This window comes from Medicago sativa, chromosome 4 (genome assembly GCF_051527215.1).
Source record: "Medicago sativa cultivar Bolivia chromosome 4, Bolivia_mono, whole genome shotgun sequence".
Taxonomy (NCBI): Eukaryota; Viridiplantae; Streptophyta; class Magnoliopsida; order Fabales; family Fabaceae; genus Medicago; species Medicago sativa.
In genome coordinates, this window is record NC_140752.1 from 11,105,660 (window position 1) to 11,117,380 (window position 11,721).

General features: G+C 33.9%; 1 protein-coding gene across 3 annotated transcripts; it reads right to left on the reverse strand.

Annotated features, from left to right (window-relative positions):
- Positions 1-928: 928 nt before the first annotated feature.
- LOC146926274 (disease resistance protein Roq1-like) lies at positions 929-9,796 on the reverse strand. 3 transcript variants are annotated; one of them, XM_085758661.1, is made up of 9 exons: positions 9,027-9,796; positions 6,249-7,353; positions 5,721-5,996; positions 3,956-4,786; positions 2,819-3,658; positions 2,346-2,599; positions 2,088-2,220; positions 1,705-1,951; positions 929-1,372 (listed from the first exon to the last, which is right to left on the reverse strand). In XM_085758661.1, exons 1-5 carry the CDS (start codon positions 9,590-9,592, stop codon positions 3,131-3,133), a joined length of 3,306 nt encoding a protein of 1,101 aa, XP_085614787.1. In that variant the 5' UTR covers positions 9,593-9,796; the 3' UTR covers positions 929-1,372; positions 1,705-1,951; positions 2,088-2,220; positions 2,346-2,599; positions 2,819-3,130. The 3 variants fall into 3 exon arrangements, with proteins under 3 accessions (XP_085614787.1, XP_085614788.1, XP_085614789.1); XM_085758662.1 differs by having other exon boundaries at positions 1,705-2,017; XM_085758663.1 differs by lacking the exon at positions 1,705-1,951 and having other exon boundaries at positions 945-1,372.
- Between the last annotated feature and the right edge of the window lie 1,925 nt (positions 9,797-11,721).

Here is an 11,721-nt window from a genome sequence, read left to right on the forward strand (position 1 = left end):
CTACAAACATGTTGATAACACACATGCAAATCTCAATCAACTCATTCAAGTAGGCTCTATGCATCAGCAAATCAAACAATGGAAGTGTATGGACAACCAGGGACGGAGCTAGAAAAAAGGTTGAGGGGGCGATAATAGAATAAACGATAAGAAAAAAAATTTAACAAACAAATGATAAGCAAAATAATGGTATATTTAGTTAATATTAAATGTCATAAATCAAAGACATGATGTCAAAAACCATAAGCACTTTCTTTGATAGTGAATGTGTTTGCAGCAGTGAAAATATTTGATAAGAAAACCATCATGTATTTTATTAATTAAGAAGCTTTGATTTTGTAGGAAAAAAAAGGTTTATTTTCATAAGCATCATGTTCATTAATATGAAACGATTATGCATACTTTATTTCTCGACATTTTTTTAAGTTACTCTCTTGCATAAAAAAAGTTATTTTAGAGTTAGGAATTGAGCTGCTTCTTTTTCCACCCTATGAGTTTCTCGCGCTCCCTATGCAGATCGAATTATAGAATCCAAACGGCATAAACACCTCATAAAAACCTCCAAAACACGTTTAAATATTTCGGATTTTAAAATCCAAATAAGGCGTGCGAAAAACTCATATGATAGCAAAAGTAACAATCTAGGAATTGAATGCTCGATCAAACGTCTAGAGAGCCCAACCATCTATTAACTTGCAACACCATATATTAATTTTCCCTTTTTTTATTCAATTTAATGATGCTATCTTCTATTAGGCATGTGTTTAAATTTAAATTCTAAGGTGTGAACAATTCAATGAATAGCTATTATTAAGTAATAATTTGGTTAACTGAAAGTGGGAATAAAATATTAATGTACTAAATCAATTGAAAAAGATGCTATTAGTAAGTACTAATTTGGTTTGGTTATTCAAAAAAAGGGTACTAATTTGGTTAACTGAAAGTGGGAATAAAATATTATTGTACTATAAATCATTTGAAACAGATGTGCTACAATTACTTCTATTCATTACACATAGCTATATCAAGGGGGGCGAATACTAGTATTTTCTAATACGGGATAGGTAGTATACTACTAGTATTACAAGGTTGGGGGTGGCGGCAGCCCCTTTTCCGATACACTTGGCTCCGTCCCTGTGGACAACTTAACTAAACAATGATCTTGAATAACACTATCCACTTAAATCAAACATTTTTGTATATCTCTATTTTTCTATTGGATAAAATTCATGCAACCTCCATCTAATAAGGAGTGTTGGAAAGGGTGTTGCTAGCACTTTTCTTTGTCCCATTTCTATGAATGTGTTCTAGCACATGTCCAATAGTAGTCTACTAGTCTCTACTCTCTCTCACAGTTTATTGCTTTTAAGACCTGAAAGAAAATTAAAGATTGAATGGCTTAGTATGAGAAAAAACCAAAAACTTATCATAACAAAATCTTCAGAATCAATTTTCGGATAATCTAGAAGCAAATACACAGATCATTGAGAAAATAAATTCAGCATTTTCCCAATATGATAAAAATGAAGTCGACATTAATATTTTGCATGTGAAGACTCTATGGAAGCTTGATAGATTTGTGTACAACTATAATAAATTTTTGAACAAAACAAGAGCACGACCTTAGTAGACTGCCCACCAGAAGGATTATTTACTATTATGATGTGTATGGATCAATTTAAGATTATAACCCTTAATACTTACATTTCCAAAAACGTTATAGGAGCAGAGACGCGAAGGTTTTAAATTGTGGGGGCAGTCACAAGACTCCCAACTCACAATTATACACGATCTCGATCTTTTATATTGAGGAAAATTGTGGATAAATGTAGTTGATACCACACAATTGCCATTGTTGTGATGTGGTGTTCCCAAACTCTGACATTGTGGCTACAATCGCAGTCACGGAATACAATTCAAAAATTTGGTAATATGATAAGGATGTGTACATCTGCAATGGACAACGATTCTTTCTCTTCAATGTTTATCAAGTTTTAACTTTAAGGACACAAATTTACTGCAGATAATGACGAAAGTTAAAATTTTAAAATATCAGTATAAAAATTTATTATCAAGAAAGGCAAAACCTGTGGCCAACGAATATAGTCCAGCTGCTGTCGGGAAGAAGTTGAACGAAATAATGTTTGCAGTCGGCAAGATGCTCTTATGCTCAACATCAAGGGTACAAACTCTCAAACAGTTCGCCAACAAAACCAAACTCTACAAATCAAAAATAGAAATGAAAAGAATGACAATTCTCATTGCAAGCATCTTGGTACACCAATGAAAAATATGCATGCTAAACAAAATAATTATTCATTCTTAGATAGTATGAGAGGGGTAACCTTGGCGCAACTGGTAAAGTTGTTGTCATGTGACTGGAAGGTCACGGGTTTAAGTCCTGGAAACAGCCTCTTGTGTAAAAAACAGGGTAAGACTGCGTACAATACACCAAATGATGGGACCCCTTCCCGGACCCTGCGTATGCGGGAGCTTTAGTGCACCGGGTTGCCCTTTTTATTCTTAGATAGTATGACATTATACTGCAGTTCTTTCTTCTCACCTGGCATTTATTTACTCGATGCAATACTGATGTCTCCTACATTGTAGGAGCTCAAAGTTAAAATGCGAAAATGCTTATTTTAGAAATGTCTTTCTTTTATGAGTAATGGTATCCAAATTGAATGTTAAATATTTTTAAAGCAGTAATTAAAAAACTAGATAACCAAAAAATACATTTCTTGTGAGGACTGAAGAGAAACTAAACCCAAGGCACACATCGAAAAAGAATAACAACAATAAAGATCAGACTGCAAACCTGATTGCAAGAACTGAAGAAATGTATTAGACTCACATAGCCACATAGATAAACTCTTCTTGAAACATACTGCGATTGCCAAGATTGTTTTCATTTTGAATGCCTTCTCCAAAAACATGGCTGATTCCCATCTGCAAGTTCTGTTTAAGTCTACTTTTCATTTTGTTGATCAATAATGAGGTATCCTGGTTTCCTTATCTTCCTAAAGTATTAGGTTCGGATCTTCGAAATCAAGCTCAATTTCAAGACCAAATTGGTATAAGTTAACTCAAAGAAACTTTTAGCCAGCAATTCTTTCACATCATCCATCGACTAGAGTTTTCTTCTTTTTTGTCTTAGTTTAGTATCATCGATGGGCTCTACTTGCAGAGAGACCCTCTTCGCAGCGCATTCATTTTCATCACCAACAACAACATTCTTATCTGGTGCATGATATTGCTCTACTTTTTCGCCGATTGGTTTATCATATAAGAGATAAACTGTTGTCTTCATCACAATGAAACTGTTCCCAAAAACAACAACAATCTCGACTTTATCACCAGGTTCCATATTTGATACCACTCTCTGCCACTCCTCATTGTCAAAGGAGGATAATGCCTCTCTCTTGTAGAGTTGAATGGTGGTCTTTGTGTGATTTATCACCAACACATTTTTAAGTCCGTCTGATGTTATGCCATATGGGCTTGAAGAATAGACAATGCACATCACTGTCTTCAAGCTACGTCCTTCCACTTGAGGGACTTCAAAAATTACAGAATAACCTTTGGAGTTGAAAGTTAACCAATTTGGGTAATTATCACAGGGAAGCAAAAAACTACCGCGCCCATTGACAGTCAAATTCTGTAAAAAAGTGGAAATATATACTAATATCACAATCATTTCTTCGAAGATTAAATATATAATACCCCTCATAAGATAATTATTCGTATTTTGATCAGTAAAAATGAAAACAATGATATTTGGACACCCCAATTTTCCAAACACTCATTCAACACCTCATTTTCTATTTATCTCTCTCTTCCTATCACATTACCTACATATCAAATCTATCACATCACTCTTGTTATTTTTCTTTTTTAATATTGGTTATGTAAAAAAAATATAACTACTAGGCACATGCAAGAGAGAGAGTGAAACCTGTAAGATCCTCTCTTTGAGAATATTGGAGATTAGGCAACTCATTCCCATTTGAATTAGAAGAGATTTCATGCAATTTTTTGTTGCTGAATCTTGCATTTGATCACAACATTCATTTAATGAAGAAGTCTTCACATCTGATACTTGTGACGTAGTTGCAGTTGATTCCAATTCCTTGGAATTTGTTGCACTTAAAACATTCAAAATTCTTGTTGTGTCCTGTGAAAGTTGAAGTTCTGATCCACACTCCAACCAAAGGCACTGAAGTTTTGGAAGAACACTGAAAATAGATGATAGATCATGGGAAATACTATTTGATGCATGCAAAGAAATAAGGGATGACATTCCAACAGCAGTTTGAACAGCAGGTGGGAGATTATTTGTTGGTAACATCCAAGACGAAATGATAGAAGGAAACACATCACGGGAGAATCCCTCATATCCACACAGAGAAATGAATCCGATGCTTTTTGACCTTACTACTGAAAAAGGCACTTTTGTTATACCAGTGTTCTTTGCAATCAGAGTGGTTAAAGATTCCATTTGTTCCAAGTCCTCTTCCAACTTGTCTATCATTAAACATCCCGATAGAATGAGAGTTTTTAGTGATTTCAGAGTATAGATATTTCTTGGAAGGTTACAAAGGCTAATACAATCTTTCAAATTTATCAAAAGAATTTTCTTGAGATGTCCAATACTTTGGGAAACCTCAGACAGCCTCGGACAATCTTTGAGCACCAGCTTTTCAAGGTTAGGCAAGTATGAAAAGTCAGGGGTCTGTGTCAGATAATGAGAATGACTAAGATTGAGAATTTTCAGCTGCTCCATTCTCTGCAAGAACAGAAATATTATGGAGAACTTATGGATAAAGCATAAAAAGATAAGCAGAAGCACATACAGCGTGTCACCAACCTTGAGAGTGGTAATACCAACATACGTTGGTTTAGTATTACTTTTCGCTCAAAATATTTGATGTATGGGCATTCTGCTGTGAATTTTAAAATTCAGTATATAATAGATAGGTTTGAAATTTAAACCGAAGAATTTTTAATCAAACTCAAGATTGCAATCCTTTCCTTTGCCATGATCTCCTCTGGTTTCTTTTATTTACTGTGTTGATTTATGGACTGTTATGTGATATTTTTTTTGTACTTAAATACGTTGCAACTAAATTCATAGTTAGGGCTATGATGGATCTTTTGTATTATAATCAAACTCTTTTAGTTCATAGTTTTCAACTGTTTTGTCCTTTGTTCTTCAGAACCAAAGTCTTTAAACACAGACAATTAGGTGGTCTAGTAATTATTATTTAGGCAAACCACCATTTTCGTTTCCAGAAGTGTAATTCGCTGTCACATTAGTTCCTGAATATATCAACATTTCAAACAAATTCACAAATGTCTCTTTTACTAGACATTTTAGTCTTCAAATCTATTTTTAGGTAGACATTTTAGTCCTCAAATGTGTTTTTCGTTGGTCAATTTAGTCCATAAAATTACTAACAAAAGAAGCACTAAGGATGTGTTTGTAATATCGATACAATTAGAGACGGTGCCTCACACATTAAGGGAACAAAGTGGCTATTTGCTCTTATTATTTAAACGAGTGGATACGATAACTAGGACTCCAATCCTTCTATTACTATTGCGAACGAGAAACACTTGACCAAAAGTGCACTCTGGACGCAACACTTAAATAGCATTCATAAATATGAAAAGTGAAAACAACTCAAAATACGAAGGAAAAAAAAACTCCAAAGTAATACCTGCATCTCTTTCCACACAAGTTTGACATTGCTATTTTCTAACTCAATGGAAACTATATTTCTTTGATAGAAGTTTGAAGGTATGCATGTTAAAGGAAATCCATTCCAGTGCAGCCATCTCAATTGTTTTGAAAGATATTTAAAATCTCCATCAAGTTGTACACCAGAAAGTTGAAGCAATCTGAGTTTCTTCATATTCTTAAATGCTTTGGTACTAAAACGTTGTGCACTATGACCTGGCAACTTCAAAGTCAGTCCCTCAACAGCTTTTGTTCCCTGTGAAATATAATGGAACATATAGGTAAAACATGTTATAGAGCCAGGAAGCACAATCATCATATAAGTAAAACTAAAAGATATTAGGCAGATAAAAAATTTGTAATGAAACCAATCATTTTTACTAGCTCTAGTAACTCAAACGTTTTTTTGTTTCTTTAAGTTTGACATTTTTAAATCAAGAATTTCTTATTCAACCAAAAACAAATATTTTAAATCCAGAATTTAAAACAAAGTATACGAAGTTCTCACGGTATGTTCTGACAATATATCAATCACATCCTCATGATACCACAACCTACTACGTTCCTCGGGCTCCATTGGTGATTTCTCACGAATTATTTCTCTTCCCATATCTCGCAGTAAATCATGCATGCCAAGCTTGTTCTTATCATCAACCGTTACAAGGCTTCGCTCAACAAGGACACTTATTCCAATTTCAGCGAAAAGTCCACAACCATTTAATATATGAATAACATCATTTCGGTCCATCCCAATTAAGAAACAAGCTATGTCAAGGAATATTGATTTTTCTGTATCATCATTTAAACCATCATAGCTTATTTTTAACTTCTTATGTACTTGATCATTGGGAATTCTTTTGAGCTTCTCCAATACACAAATCCACTCTGATACCTCCCTATCAAACAAATAGGACCCAAGGACTTCAAGAGCTAGCGGCAATCCCCCAGAGTACGTAACTACATTTCTGGAAATTTCAAAAAAATCTTCTCTGGGACTTGTTTGCTTGAATGCATGCCAACTAAAAAGCTCAAGAGATTCACTTTCATCCATTTCTTTCATTTTGTATATTTTGTTAACTCTATTCCCTCTAAGTATATGCTTATCCCTGGTTGTGATGATTATTCTACTCCCAGGAGCAAACCATTTACAACTTCCACACAAAGCATTAAGTTGGTCCAATTTATTCACATCATCAAGTACAAGAAGAACTCTTTTATGACAGAGTCTTTCCTTTAATATAGATATTCCTGATTCAATGTTTTGTATCTTGGTTGTGGTTTCTTTGAAAATATCATACATAAGTTGTCCTTGTAAATAGACTTGTCCAGAAACTTGCTCCCAAACCTCCCTAATATTTGCAAGAAAGCTCCTACCTTCAAAATTGCGGCCAATTTTATTGTAAATGGCCTTTGCAATGGTGGTTTTACCAATTCCACCCATCCCCCACATCCCTAGTAGCAGAACATCATTTGGTTGTTGAGTGTCTAGAAGTTGAATCATTTCTTGTACTCGAGATTCGACTCCCACCGGATTATCAGCAATGAACAAGTCTGTCTTGTCAAGCAAATTTGTCACATTTTCAACAATATCCTCAATAACCTCGCTTTCATTCCTATAAAAATACAAAGAAATGGTACGTTTACACACTCACAGCCGTTAAAAAATATTGCATATCAGCACATTATATATTTATGTAGGAGTAATTACCTATGTATGTATGTGTCATAAGTAGAGGGGAAATTCAAGTAAGAAAAATTCATGTTGGATGTGTGTGTGTGAGCGTGTAATAAGCTGATCATTATCATTTAGTACATTGACAACGTGGCAAGAAAAAGAAGATTTAAATAAAAAAAGGCAGGATTCTGTATTCTGTTGCTTCTTGAGCAAACAAGAAATGATTATTCCACATGCAGAAGAGAGTATATATGCAAAATGAGGACACTTTAGAAGGAAAAGAAAAAACACTAAGAAATTAAATATAAACAAATGGTCAAAAAAGTACGAAAGTGAGTGAAAACAAACAAGATGAAAAAAAGTAATTACAATAGGACTACTGTGTACAGCAGCAATTGTGATAGTGGAGAGTTAGCTATGATTCTACCTAATTAAACATTATAGTATAGGAAAATAGAAGTTATGTGTCAAGTGTGTGTAAAAGCACAAAATATCCCCAGTAGGAGCTATAGGCTTTGGATCTGACCTAAGATTATTGCTTTGAATAGGACATAATTCCCTTTTCAATTCAGAACTGATGTTCTATCATTTCGTTTGACCTGCTATGTTGAAAGACGGAATTTGGAGGTGGGAGTTTCTGTGATTTAGCCATGAATCATGTGACAGATTGCATGGACCAAAGGGCTGGAGGTGAGATGTAGGAGATTCTGAAAGAAATATGTTCTTTTTGGAGGTTACCTTGACTAAGAGGCTACTTAAGAGATGGGCAAATGAAAAGAAGAAGAGACTTCAAACCACAAAATGGTGTAACTAAAAAACTCTTATGAGTAGACCTTGTAGTTGGATACATCACAATGGCTGAAACCAGATTTGAAGTGCCAAACACCATTGAGGAGTTAAGAATTAAATTGGCAAACTGAGTCAATTGATCACGATGTACCTATAATATCTACTTTTAATTTGTTAATTAACGGTTGATATTGTCCACTTTACACTCTAAAGGGAGTTGCTCACTTTAGAGGTGCCGGATCCAAGGTTTGGATAGTCCTAACCATACACGTCAACCCCACAAAACGGGTTTGGTGGAAAGATATGATGCACAACTCATTGGACAAAAATCAAATAAATCTCATGCATACCTCTCAACAATGAATTTTAATGTACTGATTAGAAAGTTTGTCAAAAACACTAGGACGGTATATAATCAATTGCATTTAGACTAGTAGCAATGCACATATTACAGATCTCAAATAAGCTGCTTTCATAAGTTGTTTTCTTAAGATCTCCCAAGCGATGTCACAAGTACTTATATAGTAGATAAACTCAAATAAATTCATCCAAACAAATGTCTGTCTTTATTTATAAATGTTTTTTATTTATACTCCCTCTATTCCTAATTGTAGACCATTTACAAACAATTCTTCGTCCCTAAGACCCTATAAGAAATTCCCATTGATTAATGGTCTCTTTATAAAAATATCCCAACTTAATTTATCATTGAAGATACTTAAATATATGTTCTCTTCAACAAATTTATTACTCTAACATATCAGACGGATCAGTTGAAAATAATGAAAAAAGCATTCAAAACGCATAGAAGAAGTAACTAACCTGTAATTTGGGACAACAAATCCTGCAATGCCAGCCACGTCATGAAGTGCATCGATCCACTTGAGCGCCGCGCCGTCTCCTTCTACATTATTATTCAAAAGATGCTGAAATGATTGACCAAACTCACGTGATTGACGACGAACATCAGACGGAAAAACATCATAGAACACAGGCAGTACCACCTGTCCAATGGTTCTGTAACACTCCAATATTTGAATCAACTCTTGCATACACCATGGAGAATCCGCGTAGTTTTTGGAGAATACAATAATAGAAATTCTAGAACCTTCTATTCCTTGCTGTAGTGACGTTGAGATGGGATATCCTCTTGGAATGGAATGATCGTCTTTGAAGACGATGATTCCGGCGTTTTGAAGAGAAGAAGTGAGATGTGAAATGAATGATGTGCGAGTATCATCACCTCTGAAACTTAAGAACACTTCGTACTCTCTTCTTTCTTTGTAACTATCAAGCAGCTCGTTCAAATCCTCAACAGAGAAAGTTATACTGTCCTGATTAGAATCCAAATTTAAATCACCGAAAACGTAACTTGTTGGGGAAGACATGTATGAAATATTTGTTTGGGTGAAGCACCGAAACGTAACTTGTTTTCCGAAGAAATGTATCTTTGGGTTTTGGTTAATACTCTTCGGTTGACTTGGGCAGAATATTAAAGAAAGATAAAGATTAGACTAATATAAAGACTCAGGTCCTTTTAATGGAGGTGGTGACAATCCCAACATGTCATCCGACCAAAATATGACAACATTGTATCAAAAATATTAGTTGATGATGTTTCGATTATTGATGGTTTTTTTTTGAAGAAGCTAAATTAGTCCACCTAAATTGACACCATAGATAATCGAACATGAGAAGCTAAATTAGTCCACCTAAATTGACACCATAGATAATCGAACATGAGACCTTGAAAATGTGCAAATTCCCAAGTTCCAAGCCAATATCACTCGATTATTGATGGTTTTGAAATGATAAATTCAACAAAACATTCATAAGTCATTTGTAACGATAAAAGAATTTTAAATTTGGTGATAGTTATTAAGAGTTTCTTATTTAAAATAGAGAAATTATATTTATACAGTCTTTTTGTCATAACTTTTTAAACAATTCTGTTTCATTTTCAGACTGTGATCTTACATTTTTTTTCTTTTTCTATCTATTGTTTTTATTTCAAAGTAAGAGAAAAACTGATTGCCGTAAAAGTTATTACAAAATTTGTTGTAGAATTATCATTACTCGTTTCTAAAACTTAGCTTGATAAAAATAGTGGATCATATGTTGAATTGCATAATTAAAGTGGATGACTCATCATATCACTTGGTCTTTAGAAAATTTGTCTTTATATTGAAGCAACTTTTTTGTAGAAAGAATAATATTTAGAGACCAAAGTTGTGCTTATCATTATTTTAAGACACTCTCCTTCAAAAAAAAATTATTTTAAGACACGAATTAATATTTTATGTAGTTGTTGAAACCTACCATCAACAAAATAATAAAACTAGTACACCAATTTGGGATAAAGTATCGTTACTGGCTTCTACAAATGACAAAAATTTAGATTTTTAGTGAATTGATTTTGACGAAAACATAGTTGAAGGTAAGCGATTTATCCATGCTCGAACTTCTATTGTGCATTAGTGATATAGGGAATATTTGTCCAGCAATATAAACATGTAGATAAATAATTGTACATTCTATAAGCTTTTAACTTTTAGGCTTCATGATAACTAACGGGGAACAAAAGTCAAATGTAAGGAAGTGTTAAACATGAGAAGTCTAACCACTTTGAAGGAAGTTCAAAGATTTATCATTCAAGGTGAATACTATTTTGGTCTCAGTTCCACTCTAGATGTTCGACGAGTGACGTGGTACTACAGAAAAATCACTTGGAGAAAGATATTTCTATAAATCTTAAGAACCATAAGCTGTCTATAAATCTTTCTCAGAGTTGGATGAGAAACACTCAGAGGGGTCATTACGGTTCAAAGATACAAAACTGAAGAGATACAAGCTTATTTATAGGAGCAGGCAAACCCCTACACAATGATCTTGAATAACAAAAAACCAACATTCACTTAAACCAAACATTTCTTGTATGTATTTCTTTTCGATAAAATTCATGTAGGTCGCTACAATTTGAGAATGGATCCCACCGAAAGTGCTGAAACCTACATGAATTTCAATTAATCCAGCAAAAATTGAGGGTTGGAATGGGTGTTGCTAGTCTGTGTCCCATTTCTATGAATATGTTCTAGCACATGTCCAACAGGTGTCTCTGTCACAGATTATTGCTTTGAAGACCTGAAAGAAAATTAAAGTTTGAATGGCTTAGAATGAGAAAAAACCATAAACTTATCATAACAAAATCTTCAGAATCAATCTTCTGAGAATCTAGAAGCAAATATACAGATCATTAAGAAAATAAATTCAGATGTGATGCAGTCGCAGAGATTTCAAAACCCTTAACTTAGGTTCTAAAATCCCAGTAACGGATTACAATTTAAAACTTTGGTGATATGACAAGGATCTGGACATCTGCAATCGATAATGATTCTTTTTCTTCAATGTTTAGCAGGTTTTAAAAAGACAAATTTACTGCAGAAAATGATGAAAGTTCAAATAAATAAATCAACATAAAGGTGCATTACCTAAACAGTCAAAACCTGCGGTCGGCAAA

Coding starts and splice junctions, on each gene's coding strand:
- LOC146926274 (XM_085758661.1), bottom strand. CDS start 9,592: ATGTCTTCCCCAACAAGTTACGTTTTCGGTGATTTAAATTTGGATTCT. Junction 7,354..9,026: donor TTTGTTGTCCCAAATTACAG/GTTAGTTACTTC, acceptor GTATTTTTATAG/GAATGAAAGCGAGGTTATTG. Junction 4,787..5,720: donor TTGTGTGGAAAGAGATGCAG/GTATTACTTTGG, acceptor CTGTTCTTGCAG/AGAATGGAGCAGCTGAAAAT.